The sequence below is a fragment of the Phyllostomus hastatus genome, unplaced genomic scaffold (assembly GCF_019186645.2).
Source record: "Phyllostomus hastatus isolate PE091 unplaced genomic scaffold, TTU_PhHast_1.1 phas_contig_58, whole genome shotgun sequence".
Classification (NCBI taxonomy): domain Eukaryota; kingdom Metazoa; phylum Chordata; class Mammalia; order Chiroptera; family Phyllostomidae; genus Phyllostomus; species Phyllostomus hastatus.
Window position 1 is genome coordinate 9,402,294 of NW_025333916.1, and position 22,834 is coordinate 9,425,127.

At 37.5% G+C, this 22,834-nt stretch overlaps 1 protein-coding gene across 1 annotated transcript; it reads left to right on the plus strand.

Moving 5' to 3' along the window:
* Window positions 1-96: 96 nt before the first annotated feature.
* On the plus strand, window positions 97-13,480 carry MBLAC2 (metallo-beta-lactamase domain containing 2). Its single transcript, XM_045848385.1, has 2 exons — window positions 97-971; window positions 10,197-13,480. The coding sequence occupies exons 1-2, from the start codon at window positions 518-520 to the stop codon at window positions 10,580-10,582; spliced, it is 840 nt and encodes a 279-aa protein (XP_045704341.1). The 5' UTR covers window positions 97-517; the 3' UTR covers window positions 10,583-13,480.
* Window positions 13,481-22,834: the final 9,354 nt, after the last annotated feature.

Genomic DNA, 22,834 nt, shown 5'->3' on the forward strand with positions numbered 1-22,834 from the left:
CACTCCCCAGCTAGGCTCCGCCCTCTGGGCAAGAAGCTTTTTAGCCCTTGGCAGGCGCCGTAGTGGACCAACCTCTCTGGGCGTAACTCTTCCCGCGCCGGCTGGAAGCGCGCATCCTGGTGCGTGGTGTGTGGGCGGACCTGGTGCATCCTAAGAATCGCTCCTGGCCTCTGCAGTCAGAACCCCCGAGTTGCGGAAAGTGTTGCCTCCTAAGTATCCCTGGCATTCACGCTTCTCGTGCTGAGGCTGCCGAAGCTGCGATTGCTCCGGCACCCGGGTGCTGGCAGAGCAGCCTCTGTTCTTTGCGGACCAGCCGGAGAGTGCCTAGTGTGGCTGGACGCTCTAGGTGGCGTCTCCGCACCTCCCTCTTCCTACTTCTGCGCCTCTGCCTGGCTCTGCGCCTCCTCCCTAGCTGCGGGGCAGATCGTCCCACGCCGCCTCAGCGCCTGGAGTCTGGATAGCCTGCGGGAGGCACACACGCCCACAACCACTACGCCCAGCAGCACCCCTGCCCAGCATGTCGGCGCTAGAGTGGTACGCCCACAAGTCTCTGGGCGATGGCATCTTCTGGATTCAGGAACGCTTCTACGAGTCGGGTAACCGCGCAAATATCTGGCTGGTGCGCGGCTCCGAGCAGGACGTTGTAATCGACACAGGCCTGGGACTGCGCAGCCTTCCAGAGTACCTATACTCCTCCGGCCTCTTGCAGGACAGCGGGGCCAAAGAGGATGCAGGGTGCCGGCCGCTGATGGCTGTGGCCACCCACGTGCACTTCGACCACTCCGGCGGCCTTTACCAGTTTGACAGAGTGGCGGTGCACCATGCCGAGGCCGAGGCACTGGCTCGCGGGGACAACTTTGAGACTGTGACCTGGTTGTCCGACAGTGAGGTGGTACGGGCTCCCAGCCCCGGCTGGAGGGCCAGGCAGTTCCGAGTGCAAGCGGTGCAGCCCACCCTCATCCTGCAGGATGGTAATGGGCCCTCATGGGCGCACGCTTTCTCTTTAAGGGAGGGGATTGGGAAGAAACTGCCCGAGGGATGCATGTTGCAGATGTACGTGACTGTAACGGGCTTGTTTTGTCATATCGCAGAAATGCCACTTTTGTTTCTCCCTTCCCTGAGTAAAAAAGCCCACTCAACCAGAGCCAAGGCTGTTGCAGCCTTCCCTACAAGACATCGGCTCTGGCACAGTGTAGCAATGCTGAGTACTCGAATGAAAGCCGGCCCCACCCCCAGTCGGTTTCCTGTGTAAGGTACAGGCACTTGTGACTAGAAATTTCCCATTCTTTTCCTGAACACCTGTCTGACATTTGCAGGCTATTTACCAGCGAGATGACAAAGAATGACGCCTCACAGAGTGCATGTCGTGGTCTGTGCTTTCGATGATAACTGCTGACTTCATCTGTGGTGACCATCGACTATGAGCAATTCCCACCTGTAGGCTAAGAAAGCCATTAGAGAACAGTGACTCGTGCATCCTTAATCTTCCAGATTTCTGTTCTTCGTATTGCCTCACAAAAGAAAAATCTTGATAGGTACACAAAAAGTAAAACATGTCTTGAGACTTGCACTATGATAGATGTCCCGCCTGGTTGAAAGCAGGGCCTGAGAAAATTAATGAGGAGGTTATTTCTGGTGATAGTGAAGTACGTGTACTAATGTATAGGTATCCTTGGGCTTTTTTGGTTCTGTGAAAGGTAGGATGGGGTTTACAGAGAAACTAATGGAATAAAATAAGAGTGGGGACTCAGTCCTCCCAACCCCATGCAGGCAGTTAAAAAATTGAGCTAATTAGACACAGCAGTGATATTTGTATATTAATTTCCTTTATTCTTTTTAGAATATTTTTGTTGACTTCATTTTATTCTCACAACACATTTGAAATGACTGGCAGCTGACCCCCCAATTCAATGGCATGCCTAGAATGCACAGAGCAAGACAGTGGCAAGACTAGGGTTTGAATCAAGGCACAACAGAAGCATGCAGATCATACATAAATACTACCCAATGAATATATTATGGTAATTCTGAGTAGAATGTGAAATCCCCTTCTTTACATTCTAGTCTTGAAACCATTTTGATGACCACTACAACTTATTAAAACGTTCTTCGATGAGGTAGAAAAATCTAGTTGCTGCAGCACAATAAGAAAAATCTAGTTGCTGCAGCACAATAAGGCTCACTTTATGACTGACCAATATGACAAATAATGAAATATTTTACAAAAATCATTTTATCTCACAGATGAGATCCTGATCACTAGAGATATAAAAAAAAAATAGCACGATTCAATACTCAAACCCCACCCAAAAAGTCATTTCATTAAAAATTTAAATCTAAAGATTAACAAAAAAATGGTTTGGATGGGAGTCATATTACCTAACAACTTGAGGTGAAAGAAAAGTAAATTTAATGTCCTTTTACATTACTGTGTATTTATATTAAATTTAACAAATTTACATTAAATATACTTTTAATTACTATATAGTTTGGTAAAACGGATAGCTGTAGAGGTAAGATTTCCATGCAGTTGATGGGTATTCAGACTAAATTTTCTGCTGACCAGACCAAAGAATGTTGACATTAGTATTTAAAATATATTTATATTGTCTAAATGAATAAATAACTTCTGTTTACTTTTGCTCTCTGCCAGCAATAGGAAATAATGGTGAGAGAGTGATAGGAATAACGGTTTCATAGATTAATAGTCCAAGCAGATCTGCATATCATGCCTGAGATCACACAGCCACTTTGGAAAAGAATCCAGAGCTGGGACTAGAATCCAGGGTTCCTAAATACCAATTGTTAGTAGAATTATGGCCTTAAAATTATAATTAAAGCATTTTGGAGCTGCAGGTGGCCTACAGCTACCTGTGTAGTACTTTAAGCCTTTGAAGGTGTGAAAAGAAAGCTTAATATTTACCCAACACTTTGAAGGTGATAATACCGTGTTAAATAAAAAAAATTGAATTAGGAGCTGAATGCCTCACCCTCTCCAGTATTATCTAATTTCCTCTTTTCTTGGGAATATTAATTTCCTGTCTCTTCTGAATGGTGTGGTCTGCTAACTTGCTGTTATCATAATCCAGATGCTTGGAAGGAGATATAGAATATTTATACTAAAAACTCATTCACAGTTACACACATATATCAACAGCACATACCTAAACAGCATAATGTCTTCATTGCTTAGGTTAGAACATAAGGAGCCTGAAGTCACTATTTTATTACATTTTATTTAAGTGAATTGATGATTACCTGTCTTGGAAAAACATACAGTAAATCTGTGCACTGTATTACTAATCCAAAGGCTGATTTGTAAATGAGGGACAAGGAGAGATCATCATACAGTGCATCATCTTTGGTGGAAAAACAACTCATCCTACTACTCATTAAATAGTATCTTCCTATAAGAAGATAGCAATAAACCTTAGGTTGATATAGCATATTCTTCATGAATGGATATGCATTTTACCTATTTTTCACAATATTCAAATGATAGGAAGTGCAGTCATTTTGGTTCCTATTGCCCATATTTAAACAATTTGCCCAGAGTCACCAACGTATAGGGTGGGCCAAAAATAGGTTTATAGTTGTTAGTGTGGAAAATAATAGAACAAATAATAATATAAGAATAAACTCTTTTTTATACTCACAACTGTGAACCCACAGTTGTATTAGAGCAGTTGTTTCAGGTGAACTTCAATCATTTGGGGACTATAAAAGAAAAAGATTCTGGAAAGGTAGCAGATGGAATAAACATCTAATTTGACTCCCAAAACTCCACTAAGACTACTGTAAAGAGACCGTGGTTTTCTCCAATACAAATCCACATTGACTTGAGGAACTGTTTCAGATGCTGGCTATTACTAAGCATGATGATTGAGTTAGCAGTTTTATCATATTCCAGCATTGGGGACTCAAGAGCCAATCCAGTTTGCACTGTAGGAGCCTTGAAAGGAATTAGGAATAGCTGGTACCTTACTGGGGGCAAAGGAAAAAATACTAAAATAAGTAGAATTGGTTGAAATCCATTTAAGTAGCTGTTAAAACTCTAGAACCCTTCTTCCTAAGAGAATGCCCATCCAGTTAGTTTGTTCTCTGAAGAGTAAAACAGGGGTTTCTTGATTGAGGGATGCCAAGTCCTATTGAGCACAAAGGCTCAGTATGGAAAATAGGAGGAATAATTAGTGTGTGTATTCTCTACTAGTTCCCAGACAATGAGAGCCAGGCTTTTACCCCCACCCCCAGCCCTGTAGGAAATTTCAAGAATCTTATCTGAGGTGTCTGCCCAGACATAGGGGAAAGACTAAGATGCTGATCTCTCTACAGTGAAGCCTATAGGTCACTAGGCTCCATGTATGTGTTTCAAGCAAACTTTTCATCCCCTACTCTTAAACAGGTTACGCTTGGTTAAATAGGCAACCAAGCATAATAAAAAATCTGGGAAAATCCTCTAATGAGATCAAATACTAAAACAGCATAAAGGAACTTCTGAGGATAGGACTAGTGATATCATCAGGGGACTACAGAAGGTATTTGCATTCAAGATAATCCAAGAGACAAGACCGATGCTTTCAAAATAAGCAACAGATAAGACAATACACACAGAGCACACAGGGCTCTTGGAATTTTAAATCTCTGAAAAACTTAGTAGAAGATCCAGAAGAAAACTTACAAAAAGAGCAGATAGGCAAAATGAAAACTAGAAACAGTAAAGGACCAGTTTAGAAAATCCAACATTGGAACAATAGGAGCTCAGATAGAATAAAGTGGAAGGAAATAAAGCACAGTAGAAATAATCCAAGAAAATATCCCACAAAATTTCTGGATCAAATGAACCCACAGAGTTCCCAGAAAAATGGATAAAAGTACATTCAACCCAAAGCACATTATTGTAAAACTTCAGAATGCTGGAAATCAAGCTTCCAGAAACTTAAAAAAAGGTTATCTATAGGGATCAAAATGGTTTTGGAGCTTGAAAAGAATTCCTATGCCTTACTTGAATAATGAAAGATTTCTACATCCGTTCCACTAACAAAGTCACAAAAAGTTACTTCCTACATGCTGTTACTTAAGAATGTACACAGATATACCTTTGTCCTATTTATTCCCTTTAAAACAAGGAAGTAAACCAAGTGGAAGACATGAAGTGCCAGGGATCTAAAGCAAGAGAAAGTTGAAAAATCAGAATGATGACAAATGTAGTCTGACAATTATAGTAGCCCAGGCATAAAGGGCTCCAGATTGTAACAGTTGAATCATTACTCTTTTGGAAGATGAGAAGATGAGAAATGTATACATATATGGTAGTGGTAGGTGAAGAGTAAAGAGAGCTAAAAATCCTTTTATTTTTTAGTGGAAGTCAACAGATAGTATAAGAAATTTAAAAACCAAGAAACAGTACTAAATGAATGAAATCAGTACAGTTGGTCTAATTGGTAAGTCAACACATGGAGTATAAACATTATTTAAAGGTAACTACATTTAGTAGAGGGAACTACTAGGAAAACAACTGAAAAGTGGTTGCCTCTTGGGAGCAGGATTGGATATGGAGACAGAATGGGTCAAAACTTTTTCTTACATTTAAGAACTCCTGGAATACTTTATTTGAAATATATACATACATTTACATAGATTTCTTTGGTTAAAATGAAATAAAAGTAAATGGCTGGGGATGCCAAGATAAGAAAGGGTATTTGAGAAGCCAAGAAAACTCTAGAATGGCTGAAATTTAGTAACAAGAGGGTTAGGGTAAAGGCTTGGAATGATAGTGTAGGTGTGTGTATGGATATATTTCATGGGCAGTTCTGGTTTGTGTAAGAAAGCTTTTGTTGAAATTATGCAAGCATTATAAGCATATGGAACAGGGTAATAAAGGCACAGGGTAATGGCAGATCTAATGATACTCAGCCACTTTTGCCTTATTAATTGCTTACAGTTGGTATGTATTTCGATAGGTGGACACTTATGTCTTTTCTGTTGCTAAATATTATGAATATCACCTGGACATAACTGAAGATCAATAAGACTCTACATTGGTAATTTTCCAGAGCACTTTTTTAGGATCAAACTTTCCTCACATCCCTCCTTTCTATACACTTACAAACAATTGGTCTTCAAGAACTCTATTATTAAATCAACTTAGCTATAATTTCTTTACAATATCTGCCAATCATACAGTAAGTAGCAGTAGTTTGTGATTTCCCAGAGGCATCTTAAATCGGGAACAATTATCCTGGAAAGGAATCTGGCCTCTTATGACTGGAATGCTGGGAAATTTGAGAGTATCTGATCCCATCTCAATGTAATTACTGGCATTCAAGCCACGACCGGACAATCCCTGCTCTCATCCCTGGCCCCACTGATCTGTTTTGTGTCACTACAGTTTGTTTTTCTGAAAATGTTCTGCAAAGGCAATTATACCCTTTTGTGTCCATCTTTTATTGGCACAATGTTTTGGAAATTCATCCATATTGTTGTATCTATTAATAATTCATTCCTGGTTTTGGCTGAGTAGATCAGTTGATTATAGCATTATTCCAAGATGCCAAGGTTGTGGGTTCTGTCCCCAGTCAGGGCACCTACAAGAATCAATTAACAAATGCATAAGTGAGTGTAACAACCAACTGGTATTTTCTTCTTTCTTTCTAAATCAAAATTTTTTTTAATTCATTCTTTTCCATTGTCTAGGAATAATTCATTTGTGGACATATCTATTTACCATTGATGGAAATTTGAAACTTTCTAGTCTGGGGCTGTTATGAATAGTACTGCCAAGAACATTTGCATATAAGGCTTTGTGTGGATACATGTTTTCATTTTCCTTGGTAGATACCTAGGAATAGAATTTCTGGGTCTTACAGTAAGTATATGTTAATATTAAGACAGTGCAGAACTGTTTTTTCTTAGTAGTTATACCATTTTACATTCCAGACTGCATTGTATAAGGGTTCCAGTTTCTCCACATCTTGGTCAACACTTGATTTTGTTAGTCATTTTGATTTTAGTCATTCTAGTGAGTGTGTAGTAGTATTTCATTGTGGTTTAATTTGCCTTTCCCTAATGACTAATGATGTTGAGCATGTTTTCAGGAACATATTAGTCAAATATCATCTTTGTTAAACAGATCTGTTAAAATCTTTTCTCCTTTTTTAAAAATCAAGTTTTTGTTTTTTTATTATTACAAGTGTAAGTGTTCTTTTATACAATGAATTATATTGTTAAGTTCTTTATCAAATATGCAGTTCATATTTTCTCTTAGTGTGTATTTTCATTCTTTTAATAACTCTCTAACTTGGATAAAGACCAATTTCATCCAAGTTATAAAGCAAGAAACTTTATAACTTGGATGAAGACCAGTTAGTCATTTATCCTTATGTTTTATGTTATTTGCGTGTGTGTGTCTTACATAGGAGCTCTGTGTCTAGCCCAGGATCATAAGTTTTTCTTCTAGAAGCTCTCACATTTAGGTTTATGATCCATTTTGAATTACTCTTTGTTAATATTGTGAAGTAAGGGTTGAGAGCTTTTGTTTTGCTTCTTTGTTTGCATGTCGATCCAAACATGCCCTGTTCCAATTTGTTGAAAAGGCTATCCTTATACCCACTGAGTTATCTTGGTTGACACCTTTGTCAAAAATCCATTGACCATATATATGTGTCCTTTTCTTTGGACTTCATTCTCTTCCATTAATTTTGTGTATCATATAGCCAGCACCACACTGTCTTGATCATTGTAACTTTATTATAATTTTTAAAATTAGGTAGTATAAATCTTTCAACTTGATACCGCTTTTTCAAAATTGGTTTGGCTGTTCTAGGTCATTTGCATTTCTATGTAAATCCTAGAGTCAGATTTTAAATTTCTGCAAAAAAAGCATAACAAGATTTTGGTTGAAATGCTGTTGAATTTATAGATTTACACTGACAATTACAGAACTGACTAGTGACATGTGACCACCTAAATACACATTTAAATTAATTAAGATTGATTAGAAATAAAATTTTAGTTCCTTAGTTATACTAGCCTTCTTTCAAGTGCCATTAGCTATATGTAGCTAGTGGCTACCATATTGAAGCCATTTTGATATAGAACATTTTGATAATTTCAGAAAGTTCTGTTAGACATTGCATCTATAGAGAAAAACTGCATTTAACTAACATCTTAACAATTTTAAGTGTTTAAGTCAGTGGACATAGAATATCTCTCCTTTTGTTTAAGTCTTCTTTAATTTCTCTTGATAGTGTTACGGTTTTCATTGTTCAGATAAAACATCTTTTGGTCTCTGTTTTTGGTACATACACATTTATAATTTTTATTTTTTAATGTATTGATCTAATATATATCTTTATATAATGTACTTTTTTCTCTGATAAAAGACTTTATTTCATCTGATTTTAATATAGCCATTCTAGTTTTCTTACAATTCATATATATAACTTTTCCAACCTGGTTTTGTCTTTGATCTTACAGTTCCTTTTTTATAGACTGACATATATCTTGCTTTTTAATATCTAGTCTTGACAATCTCTGCCTTTGATTAGAGTGTTTAATCCCATTGATATTTAATGTAATTATTGATATAGTTGTATTTAGATCTGTCATTTTATTATTTACTATGTCTTATTCTTGATTATTCCTCTTTTCCTTCTTTATGTTTAACAGATCCTGTTACACTTTAATTCCTTATTAACTTTGTATCTGTATTTCTTTGATTTTTTTCTGTGTATTTGCACCAGAGATAACAGTATGAAACTTTTAATTTATGGTTTACATAGGTTAGTACTTTTATTTAAACCCAGCAAAATAGCAGTTTTGCCTTTCTGACAGAAGACGTGAGTTTCCTGCGTTAAACACTAAGGGCAGCTTATTACCCACAGCAATAGCAGCCTTCAGAGCATTATCATTTGTACCAATTCCTCAAGCCTTGTTTCCCACAGGGTGACAAAACAAGGGGCAAAAATATAATGAGCAGCATTCATGAATTGTGTCACCACAATACTGGTATCATGGATGTCCTGAAAAATATAAGTTACATGCTCAAATAAGTTTGAGAAAGTATACAACCATATCTCCCTCATGTATGAGGTCTGTCCAGAAAGTATCCAGCCACGGCTATGAAAAGGAGACACATTTATTGAAGAAGATACAAGATACAAGAAACATTGTACATAGGACAATGACACCTTAGTACCCTTCAAAGTAGGCACCTTGGGACCTCACACAGTACTCCTAAGCATCTCATCCACTGTTCAAAACACTGCAAAATCCTTTGTTGGAATCACTATCAGCTGCTGCATCCTATTTTCCTGAATCTCATCAATGGTCTGAAATCCCTTCCCTTTCAAAGTTGATTTTAGTTTTGGGAAAAGCCAAAAGTCACAGGGTGCCAAATCTGGGCTGTAAGGGGGCTGAGTTACCTGGGTGACTTGCTGTGTCACCAAAAAACTCTGCACAAGACATGATGCATGAACAGGTATGTTGTGATGAAGCTGCCAATCACCAGTTGCCCATAGCTGCAGCCTTCTGAATCATCTGAATAGTTTCTGCGAAGGAATGTGCAAGCTTAATGCAAAATTTGATACGGGTTTGTTGCTCTACTCAGTCATTTTGAATCAATGGCCACACAGTACACCTGCTCACTCAAAGGTGTCTACTACCCCCACCGAGTAGTACAGCAAAGTTGTCATTGTTCATGCATGCACATTCCAGTTTATTCTCCTTGGCTGTCACATTACATTGATGTTATGCAAACCATTCTTGTTACATTAACAATGGCTGAGCTTTTTTCAGACAGACCTCAGTGTATGTTAGTATATTAAAAGCTCTAAGAAACCTTGGCGGAAAAAAAGCTGCATAATTTCTTTGAAGAGTTCCCAAAATTATTTGACCACCAAATCTTCTCTTTTATGTATCGTAACAATCTGCAGAAATAGTGTTCCACATTACTCACTTTGGCAAACACTGGTCTAGCAAGCAATAGAAATAAAATACAGGCAAATTATTTTTAAATCATCATTAAGGAATATATTGTTCACCCCCCAAAAAAGAAAAGGAATGCAGTATTTTAAAAATAAAATTAAAATAAGTGTCATCCTTTCTGACCTCTTTGAAACCATTTAATGTTCTATTCTTTAAGTAATTGAAGTCATATATGCAACATGTTTATCTGTAAACTTTGTTTCCATTTGTAGGGGATGTAATCAACCTTGGTGACAGACAGCTCACTGTTATGCACATGCCTGGTCACTCCAGGGGCAGTATTTGCTTACATGACAAAGACCGAAAGATTCTCTTCAGTGGAGACGTTGTGTATGATGGATCACTGATTGATTGGCTCCCATACAGCAGGATAAATGACTATGTTGGAACCTGTGAACGTCTAATAGAACTAGTGGACAGAGGTCTGGTAGAGAAGGTGCTTCCTGGGCACTTTAATACTTTTGGCGCAGAAAGGCTTTTTCGATTGGCTTCTAACTATATTGCAAAAGCTGGGATATGTCACAAAGTTTCTACTTTTGCTATGCGATCTCTTGCTAGTATAGCCCTACGTGTAACAAATTCTAGGACCTCACCCTAGTACCTATACTGATAACCTATTTAGATTAATTCTATAACTTAATCCAATTCATTTTGTTCTGGTTAAAATGATTAATGGTGAGCATTTCAAAAAGTGCTATTATACTACTGTTGTGTATTAGAAAAAAAGGGTTGAGAATTAATAAGCCAAAAAAATTCTCAGTTCAATTTTTTTCTTTCTTCCAAATAATAAACCTCTTCCGTAAGATTATAATTTGCCAAAGCTGTCATCTTGTAATAGTTGCTGTAGAAGTGACATAAAAGTATGTGGGGAAGCAAGGAGGCACTTTGTAGCAAGAGAACTGTCCATGCCTCCCATTTGTCTTATTTTACTTCCTAAATAACCTAGGAAAAAAAGGCATAAAGAATATTATGTTTATATTCCAAATTTGATATTTTTATTATATTATTTAAAGGTAAAGTTTTTTGGGTTTAAAATACATTAGAACTTCATACAAACAGACAAGCTAACATTTACAATGACAGCTAAAGCAATCCATTGTTATGATACAGAACTTCTGTGCTTCATTTTATTTATTCTTAATGTAATTACTACCTATGTTGTGTAATTTTACTTACAAAAGTACAATGAATTTTGTTTTATTGCAAACCTTTAAATGTAGATTGCAGAGTGCTTCAGTAAAAAGCTGTTATATATTGTTGTTTGTTATTATGTATGTGTTTTATTTTCAATCATAAAAGTGAAATTCAAATGTCTGTAATCTAACAACAAATTGTCAGATTTCTCAAAAGGACACTGTCAGGTAAACCTGAAAAATAATATACATTGAGAATAATTTTTATTATATCCTATTTTAATATTAACAGCTAGTATAAACAGAATTTTACTTGTGAAACAGCAGCTTCAGTATATGTCATATTTTATGGTATCAAAACAACTGTAGAGATCTACAACATCCTGATCTACATCATTCTTTTACTTAACATACTTATGGACCACAGAAGGCTTATCAAATTAATTGCAAAATGTGCATTAGCTATTGACTTAGAGTGAATTGCCTTTTTAATCCTGATTCACAACACCTATTCCTGTTCAGTATTCCTTGTCTTGAATGAAATGAAATCTACATTTGTAAAATTATGGTAAATATTTTACCACTATTTAGTAAAATGTTTTGGTTTGGTGCTCTTAATAATTTATTTAAGAAACCTTTGGAATAGCTCATAAAGGTTTTTTAAAAGTTTTTTTACTGCCTTTTTATTATTGACACGTCCAAGGCCAAACTGAGTTTTGAAAATCAGAGTTTTAGTTTCAGGAAGGTTTGACGATTGATTTCTGAAAAATTTTGAAGCTTTTCCTACCCTACACCTATCCCAGGTTCTTTAATCTTTTATTCACTCAACACACACGTGCACACCCACATGCATATACACAGTCACATACATACATGCACAGCATTGTCTAAACACTGTGGAAGCTTAAAAAATCAAAGAGACTACACCCTAGCTGGAAGTAGAAGGCAAACAAAATATGAATAATATATGCAGGTTGAGGTTGATACAAATTACACATGACTGTCAGGGACATAAATGGGTGGCTGTGAAACTTGGTTAGGGAAAGGTTCCTGTAGGATGGGTTTTTGAGTCATATTTGGAAGGATGATTTGTTAGGTGGTCAGGGTAGGAAACAAAAAGATACAAGATAGGGATGGAAGCATTGCTGTCTAGTGTAGGCTAGTCCCTTTAACAGTTTAAATTTAATTTTCAGGAATGTCAGATCTTCCAAACGCCAAGTATTTAGCATGAGAAAGATGAGTTTGTGATTGTGTATGTAAGAATCATCCTCAGTAACCGTCAAGCTGTACTGCCAATGTGACCAAATGAACCTTCACTTAAAATCAGTTAAGGAGGCCGTGATTGTTCAAATGTAGAATATCATGTGCATTTCTCTATGATAGTCATTTAAGGTAGTAGGTCTGTTTCAGTTGATAGTGCAACATCAAGAATATAAATTTGGTTCAGGGCAACTATAAACAATCAATGAGCCTTAAATATAGCCATTATTTTTATATTAGTAGCACAAAAGAAAACCAAAAGTCCTTAACCATTGGCCATTTTATCATACCTTTTAAAAAAAAATCAGGGTATAGTAGGCACTAACTTTTATTGAGAAATATTTAAACCTGATGAAGGCTTTATTTCTTAAAAGTGCAATTTTTCAAAACATTATTTTTACATTTTTTCAGTTTTTAAATTGTATCAAAACATGAGGCTGTGATATTTTACTGTTGCTTTAATATTAATAAATTTGAGAAAGCATCTAGCATTCACTTGGTGACCATGCTATGAATTTTAAAATGAGCATTATTTAATTGAATCTTGGCCCCACTGCCAGAAAGTAATTGACCAGCCAGCCTCACACAACACAACTTTGGACAAAGCTGGTAATTGAACACAGGTCTGTCTGCCTCCTAAATTGTGCTCTTTCTCTTATACCTGCACAATAACATAAAATTGGCAAAATGTATTTTTAATTTCCAAGATGCCACATGTGCCAAGAATAAACAAAATGATGTTAAAGCATATTTTAAAAAACGCTATAAAAGTATATTATCACCCTGACAGTGACCCTTGTTGTAATTTATGTTTTTTGGAAATGATAGCATGTAAGTGTAATGCAAAATTGTAAAAATGTAAGACATCGAGAAATAACTTTTATTATTTTTACTGTTAATAACTGAATCTTGGAAATTTATTATTTAGTGTTTCCTTTTAACTGAGAGGTCTTAAACACAAACATTGTATGTTAGCCTGATATAGGTAAATAAATGATTATGTGTAGTTCTTATATGGATAGTAATATGGATTTGACATGCACAAGTTGTTCTCATAATTTTCAGATAAATGTAAGTAAACATTTGTGTGACAAATATTAAAGTGGACATTTTATTTCAATCTCTGGTATTTTTTATGATGCTAACAAATTCACACTTGATTTTTTGCAAGGATATATACTATATGAAGTGCAGTTTTGAAAAGCTCATAATAAATAAGCTGTAAAATCCATGGGAAAACATAGAGAATCTAGAAACCAAAAAATACCCACCCAAATAAGTCTTCAGTAATTAGTTAATAAATATGAATTTCAAATCAGTGGATAAATATGGACTATTCAATAAGAAAAAGATAAACTGCTGTAGGGGAGGGAGGATATTTTCTCTACCCTCTTAGGTTCTGTGGCTGAGCCTGACAAACTTACATGAGATATTAACAGGAGCAAAACACACTTTTAAGTATGTATATGCATATATGTATGTATGTATGTATGTATTTGAGAGAGGGGGAAATAGGGAGAAAAAGAGGGAGAGAAACATTGATCAGTTGTCTCTAGTACATGTCCCGCCCAGGACCAACCTGCAACCTAGGTATGTTGAATTGAAGGACAGAATTGAATCAGTGACATTTTGCTTTGTGGAACAATTACCAACCTACTGAGCCACACCAGTCAAGGCTACAGACTTTTTTTGACATTAATATTTTTATATACACATGGAGACCTTCATACGTAAGAAATAAAAACCCAAAGTAGCAGATAGATTTGAGAGGTTATACACCATTTTAACAAAGAATAATGATAAATTGTGAAGATTGACATGTCAGAAAAAAGGGCTTTGGGCTAGGGTTGATAAATTGTGGGAAACTGACTAGGAAATATATGGGGATAACTAATTAAACATGAGGCTTATTTTAATAATGTTAATTTATGCAGATTAATCTTGATTTCAACTCCTGTCTCCAGTGATAAGGATGTTCTCCTCTTCCTGTTCCATGGAGGCATCCTTGTCATGGGAAAGTCTATGTGTCTTGTGTTAGAAAGAGGGAGGTCAGAGAGCTCTTCCTATATTTGCTTTTTCTCAATTGCTTTCAGCTCAATCAATATACCAAAATGGGATATTTTGGGTAGTGTGTTCTAATCCCCTTCACTGTTTATTAGAAAAATGGGTGAGTTACATGAAGAGTTTATTCATAGAAGATGAAATACAAAGGACCAAAAAACACACAATTATAATGAACCTCAGTAGTAATTAGGGAAATACAAATTTGAATAATGAGATAATTTAACCAGATTAGGAAATTTTGAGAATGTGGAATATTGGCAAGGGTGAGTGGATATTTTTTTCGGCTATGCTGCTAACAGTGTCAAGTGTCCCAACCATTTGCTGGGGGTCAAGGGGACAATCTTGGAATGCAATTTTAGCACATTCTGATCTCGGGTTAAGAATGGAAGTTGAGCACACACCTTAACTTCTGCTCCTTTCTGAAACTCATTAACACAGAAAAGCACTTTTTTAATGGCATAAACTCAAAAGAATAGCAAGGTTGGTAAAGGAGACAACAGCATCAGCATTTTGAACACTGAAAACTGATTTGGCAAACCCAACAATGCTGAAAACAGGAATGAAGAAAGCTAAGAAGAAAGCTTATCACCACAAACTCCCCCTAAAAAGGGTTAGAAATAGATACTACCAGATACCTTTCGAAGTTGGGGTCTAAGTCTTTTTGAGTCAAATTATGTTTGTGATTTAGACTCCCAAATCCTTCCCTAATTCTATACTACTAAGCAATTTGCTATCTCCATTTTAGAGAAGATTGGAGGCTAATTTAGATATACCATGAAATTAAGTAATCTTTAGCTTCAGGGCCTAATGGTACAGGGGTGATCTTGCCAGATTGCTGGGCAGAGGGGAGTGACCCCTGAGCAGGGGTGGAGAAGTGGCAGAGGCGGTGGGCCAAAACCATGTGATAGATTTCCATATGCGCCCCCCTCCACAAGGTAAACAAAGCAGCCCAGTGCCAGCATATGTTGCCCTGGCAACCCAAGCAGTGTGGTACAACACAGCAGAGGAAGCTTGCACAGAGTATGCATGGGCCAAAAAGTTCATAATACACCAGTACTGAGGAGGGTAACACAGTGGTGGGAGGAGGGGTGTCTCTACACAGCACATGCTGACAAATGTGGCTGATGCTAGCCTGGATTGATTGGGAAGCTGCACCCTTCTGTTGTGCATAGAATTTTGGGCCCTGACTCTTAAATGGAGGGCTCACAGAGACTTACACTTCAGGTTCCCTCTGCTTGTCCAGTTGGAGAGCGTGGAGACCATGTGGTCTAGCAGAGTGCCCGCACCCGTCCCAGCATGGGAAGTGTTGGTGGTGCAGGTGACTGGTGATGTAATACATGGTCCTGCTCAGCTGGGCACACATATAGACTGGCAAGCCAATGGTGGCCAGTGGGACAGGCACAAGCACTGGGCTGATGGGCATCATGTGGAATAAAGGGCAGTAAGCAATGAATAGGATGCTGGCGTTATTCCAAAAGCTGGCTGAAGCTGAACTGTGACTGGAAACCAGTTAAGCTGTCTGCCATTTCCCAAAGGCTGGTATTTTTAAATGGGAAAAGAACTCTTGAGTACAGCCTAGGGTTGGTCTGGCCTGGCAAAGGATGGCAGGATCATTTTTCTTTGTGGGTTTTAAAGGAGATGGGCTTGCAGGTAGAAGCTTGCCACTCTTTCAAAATTACATAGCTTTTGAATAAATGACTCATTTCCTTTTTCACCAAACCTCTGCCTCTAGAGTTTGCCTGTGTTCGATGGCAGGCAACTAAATCCCAGTTTTGTCCACTAGTACTTGCTGGGGCCCAATCCAAAGCCCTGGGAGTGGTCCCAAGAAATGTGTTTGAATGGTCATTTTAATTTGCAAACAAAGATACTTTTTATTCTTTCTCTTAAAGCCCCTAATTTGCATAAATTTCAGACCCCCAAAAACTGCAATCTGCTCCTGACTAGAAGATTATTAGGTGGGGATGGCAAAACAGTATTTCTACTCAGAAAAAAAAACCAGATCTTGCTAAGATTAAGTCCTATATTAAAAAAAGAGAGATTAAGCAGAGGTTTACATACAGTGAAAGACTACATACTAAATGGTTAATACATCCAGATGCCTCCAACCTAGCTCAAATAATGCAGGCAGCTAGGATTATATATACCCTCAGGCAAAAGACTGAAAAAGTCTTTTTTTAGAAATTTGACTCCCAAAAGACAAGACTCTACAATCTTCCATTCTTAAATTTAAATACAAGGTGGGGTAAAAGTAGGTTTACAGTTGTTCATCTGGAAAATAATAAAATAAGTAATAAGTAATACAAGAATAAATTATTTTGTGTACTGACAACCATCAATCTACTTTTACCCCACTCTGTATACATATCAAATGCATCTTTTTTTTCATCTTATGAAAAAAATAAATGTAAATAAATGGGAAAAACCACTTAAAGCAGTCAGAGAATCTCAAAAAGTATAGGATATAAAATTAACATCAAAAACTATAGTAGTCTTGGGAGAGTGAAGATGGTGGCGAGGTAGGTGAGAGCAGAGCCGACTTCTCCCTGTGCCCAGCTGAATCACCTAGCCGATCTTCTGAGAAACAGAGCGAACAGCCAATGGAATCCCAGCTTATATGAAGTTTGGAGGCCAAAAATTGCAGAGGACATTGAAAAACAGATGGTGAGGAGATTGTGCTGGGATGGTAAGGTCCCTGAGATCTGCAGAGGGACCAGGGCTGCTGTGCCCCTAGCCCAGTGCCTGCTACAGGATAACAGGAGGAGAGTTACATCACCAGCTCCTTCCCCTACCAGAGCAGGGAAGGCAGCTCAGCACTAGGAGGGACCTGGATGCTAGAAGTCACTGAGGGGAATAGAGACCAACTGGGAGACACACAGAGGCAGTACGCATCCACTGGGACTGTGGATGCCGGCACCAGAGAAATTGAGGTGCCAGTGGAAAAGGGAGGAGTTGGGCCATGTAGGACCCTGACTTGGATAGTCTCTGGACTGGTTGGAAAGTTGGGCTCTGTGAAAAGCCGTGTGCTTGTTAAGAATGGCAAACACCTGCTTTGTAAGGAACTCTTGAGCAGTAGCTGCCTTGCCCCAAGGGTGATTTGAGCTGCACAAGCCCAGAGACTGAGTGGCTGAGTGGACCCGTGTGCCCAAGCTTCTCTTGCACTGTGCGCCCAGAGGCTAAGTGTCTGATTTGAGCTTGGCAGCTCGTGGATGACCTGGACGAGAGGCCAGGACACTGAATATTGTGGCCTAGACCTGGTCCCTATCCTCTCAAAACCATAGGGAGAAAAGCAAAGCCCAGCCCCCTCTTCCTGTGGCATCTAGAAAGACCAGCAGAGCTCGCTGAACAGGTTTAAAGTCAACAGGAGGCTTATTATTTTTTTTCTTTCTTTTTTGTTCCTCTCTCTCTTTTTTCCTTTTTTTTCTTCCCTTAAGTGAAACAATAAGATGTGGAGTTACGAAGGGTCCAGAGATAGATCGAAAAGGGGAGCACAAGGATAACCCACAAAACTGAGAAACTGAGAGAAATGTCACTGTGCTAATCCATAGAGCTGGCATTTTAATGTTAATGTGTATTATTATTATTATTGTTTCATTATTTTTACTTTTATTTTATTAGCATTTTAAAAATTTCTTTTCCTTATGTTTAGTTTTCCTTGTTTTATTTCCTTGTTTTAATTGCATCATTTGGCTGGTTTTCTTTATCCTCTCTTTATTGTATTTTAATTTTCCTCCTTTTACTTAACCCATGTTCCAATAACACACAGCTCTTGACCAGGTACTTTCTATTCTGGTTATCCAAATCATATATTCCTTGACATATTATTGTTGTTCCAATACTATTGTAAATCATTGTTGTTCCATACAATTGTACATACTACACAGCAACTCTCCCTAATCTTAGCCCACTTTATTTTAATCCTGAGCATTATTATTCTTGTGGTTAACTCTATTCTCTCTCATACTATGCCTACTTTCTATCCTTTAGTTTCATTATATCTCATCATCTAACCTTGCACAAGCACTCTGCTTTCTGGATTCAGCTCACAATCATCCTCCCCTCTAACAAGAGTCTTATCTCTCTTTCACCTTTTATAAAAAGTGGCTAGTTGGGTGAAATATCACAGTTAATGCTATACTTATCCAAAGAATCTCCTATCTCTTCTCCACTTGCTGGTACTTTTAATCCCACAAAATACTCTCCCACTGTTTTAATCCATTTTGCCTACCCCTTGCCACTGATCACATACAAGAATAGGTGGGAACTTTGAACATCAGTATACATGCTGGAGGAGAAAAACCACCAACAAAGGAACCACCAGAAGGTAAAAACCCAAGTACAACAAGAAAGCCCACACAAACAGAAGAAAGGGCAAACCTAGAGTGTGCAGACAAGGAGATCAAAGAGACCACACCACTGAACCCCACAGAATTCCTACCACAGAAGTTCACCCTACAAAGACACCTGGCAAAGAGAAACATCAGGAAGCACAGAAACAAACAAAAAGAGTCACCTAAAATGGGGAGACAAAAAAAGAAAATGCAAGCAAAAGGAAAGGAAGACTCCCACTAAAAGAGCTAAATGAAATGGAGGTAACCAAATTATCAGATACAGAATTCAAAATAACAGTTAATAAGGATGCTCAAGGAACTCACAGACAACTATAAGGAACTAAGTGAGAATTATATCAGCATGAAAAAGGAAATAGAAACTATAAACAAAAACCAGGAAGAAATGAACAATAACATCTTAGAAATAAAAAACTCACCAGAAGGAATTACGAGCAGGCTGGATGAAGCAGAGGATTGAATCAGTGAGCTGGAGGACAAGGTAGAAAAAAAACACCCAGATAGAACAAGAAAAGGAAAAGAGTCTCAGAAAGAATGAATAGGTGGTAAAGGAGCTGGAAGACAACATGAAATGTAATAACGTCTGTATAAAAGGGATACCAAAAGGAAAAGAAGAAGAGTAAGGGATAGAAAACCTGTTTGAAAAAGTAATGATGGAAAACTTCCCTAATTTGATGAGAGAAAAAGTCACACAAATCCGAGAAACACAGAGAGTCCCAATCAAGAGGAACCCATAGAGGCCCACTTCAAGACACATCATAATTAAAATGGCAAAATTCCAAGACAAAGAGAGAATCTCAAAGGCAGCAAGGGAGAAACAGGAAGTAACATACAAGGGAGCCCTGATAAAGCTAGCAGCTGACTTCTCAATGGAAAGGCTCCAAGCCAGAAGGGAATGGCAAGAAATATTCCAAGTAATGAAAACCATAGGCATGCAACCAAGGCTACTTTATCCAGAAAGGCTCTCAATTAAAATGGAAAGCCAAATAAGGAGCTTCCCAGACAAAAGAAGTCTAAAAGAATACACCTCAACCAAACCAGCTTTGCAAGAGATGCTAAAGGGACTTCTTTAAGAAAAGGAAGGAAAAGAGTAAGAAAGAGAGGAACACAGGTATGAAAAAATGGCAATGAATAAGTACCTATCAATAATAACCTTAAATGTAAATGGATTAAATGCTCCAACCAAAAGACATAGAATAGCTGAATGGATAAGAAAGCATGATCCACATATATGCTGCCTACATGAGACCCACCCCAGAACAAAAGACCTACACAGCCTGAAAGTGAAGGGCTGAAAACAAATATTCCAAGCAAACAGATGGGGAAAAAAAAGCTGGGGTAGCAATACTCATATCAGAAAAAAACACTTCAAAAAAAGAACCATAAAAAGAGATCCAGAAGGTCACTTCATAATACTCAAGGGAAGAATCCACCAAGAAGACATAAACATTGTACACATATATGCACCCAACATAGGAGTACCCAAATAAAGAAAATCTTAGAGCACTTCAAGAATGATATTGACAGCAACACAATTATAATAGGGGATTTCAACACCCCACTGTCAAAAATGGGTAGATCTTCCAAACAAAATATCAACAAAGATATTGCAGCTTGAACAATGTCCTAGATCAAATGAACTTAACTAGTACATATAGAGCCTTTAATCCCAAAGAAGCAAAATACACATTCTTTTCAAATGCACATGGAACATTTTCAAAGATAGACCACATGATAGTACACAAAACAAACCTCAACAAATTCAAGAAAATTGAAATCATATCAAGCATTTTCTCTGACCACAAGGGACTGAAACTAGAAACCAACCTCAAGGAAAAAACTAAAAAACACTCCAACTCGTGGAGATTGAATAGCATGCTATCAAACAATGAATGGGTCAAGAATGAGATCAAGGAATAAATCAAAAAGTTTCTGGAAACAAATGAAAATGAACTCACAACAACCCAAAACTTATGGGACACAGCAAAGGCAGTCCTGAGAAAGACGTTCATAGCGAAACAGACCTACCTAAAAAAAAAATAGAAACATTTCAAATAAACAACCTAATCCTACACCTAAAAGAACTTGAAGAACAACAACAAAGACAGCCCAGAGCAAGTAGAAGGAAGAAAATAACCATGATGAGAAAAGAATTAAACAACATAGAGACTAAAAACACAATTCTAAGGACTAATGAATCCAGGAGCTAGTTCTTTGAAAAGATAAACAAAATCGACAAGCCAGTAAGCAGGCTCATCAAGAAAAAAAGACAGAGGAACCAAATAAACACAATCAGAAATGAAAGAGGAGGATTACAACTGATACCACAGAAATACAAAGGATTGTAAGAAATTACTATGAAGAACTATATGCCAAAAAATTTGAAAACTTAGGTGAAATGAACATATTTCTAGAAAAATATAATCTTCCAAAACTCAATGAAGAAGCAGAAAGCCTAAAGAGACCAGTAACAGCTGACAAAACTGAGGCAGTAATCAAAAAACTCCCAAGACACAAAAGCCCTGGACCAGATGGTTTCACAGGAGAATTCTACAAAGCATTTATGGAAGAGCTAACCCCTATACTTCACAGATTATTCCAAACAATCAAAGAAGACAGAAGACTCCCAAGCCCTTTTTATGAAGCCAGCATCATCCTAATCCCAAAACCAGATAAAGACACAACAAAAAAAGAAAACTTCAGGCCAATATCGCTCATGAACATAAATGCTAAAATCCTAAACAAAATATTGGAAAACACATCCAACAGTACATTAAAAAGATCATACACCATGACCAACTGGGATTCATCCCAGGAATGCAAGGATGGTATAATATTTGTAAATCAATAAACATAATACATCACATAAACAAAAGCAAAGACAAAAATCACATGATCATATCAATAGATGCAGAAAAAGCATTTGATAAGGTACAACACCCATTTATGACAAAAGCACTTGGCAAAGTGGGAATACAGGGAGCATTCCTCAACATAATAAAGGCCATATATGAGACACCTACAGCCAACATCATCCTCAATGGGCAAAAAATAAAAACTTTCCCATTAAGATTGGGAACAAGACCAGGTTGTCCACTTTCACCACTTCTATGGAAGTCCTAGCCACAGCAATCAGACAAGAAAAGGAAATAAAAGGCATCCAAATTGGAGAAGAGGAAACAAACCTGTCATTGTTTGCAGATGACATGATAGTGTACATAGAATATCCTATAGACTCCACCAAAACACTGCCGACCTAATAAATGAATCTGGAAAAACAGCAGGATACAATGTCAATATTCAGGAATTGAAGGCATTTTTGTATACCAACAATGAAATATCAGAAACAGAAATCAGGGAAAAAATCCCATTTGCTCTAGCAACAAAAAAAATAAAGTACCTAGGAATAAACCTAACCAAGGAGGTAAAAGACCTATACTCAGAAAACTACACAACAATGAAGAAAGAAATTAAGGAAGACACAAACAAATGGAAACATATACTGTGTTCATGGATCAGAAGAACGAACATCATCAAAATATCCATACTATCAAAAGCAATTTATATATTCAATGCAATACTTATTAAAGTGCCAATGGCGTATTTCACAAATATAGAACAAATACTTCAAAAATTTATATGGAACCATAAATGACCCTGAATAGCTGCAGCAATTTTGAGGAAGAAGATCAAAGTAGAAGGGATCACAATACCTGATATCAAACTGTATTACAAGGCCACTGTAATCAAAACAGCCTGGTACTGGCATAAGAGCAGGCACATAGACCAATGGAACAGAACACAGAGCCCATAAATAAACCCAAATCTCTACAGTCAATTAATACGCAGCAAAGGGGCAGCAGCCTAAAATGGAGCAAAAATAGCCTCTTCAACAAATGGTGTTGAAAGAGCTGGACAGCTACGTGCAAAAAAATGAAACTCGAGCACCAACTTACACCATACACAAAAATAAATTCAAGGTGGATAAAAGACTTAAATATAAGTTGTGACATCATAAAAGTCCTAAAGGAGAACATAGGCAGAAAA

Excerpts from the sequence above, each read along its gene's own strand:
- MBLAC2 (XM_045848385.1), top strand. The coding sequence starts at position 518 with ATGTCGGCGCTAGAGTGGTACGCCCACAAGTCTCTGGGCGATGGCATC. Across the intron at positions 972-10,196 it reads CACCCTCATCCTGCAGGATG|GGGATGTAATCAACCTTGGT; the intron begins GTAATGGGCCCT and ends TTCCATTTGTAG.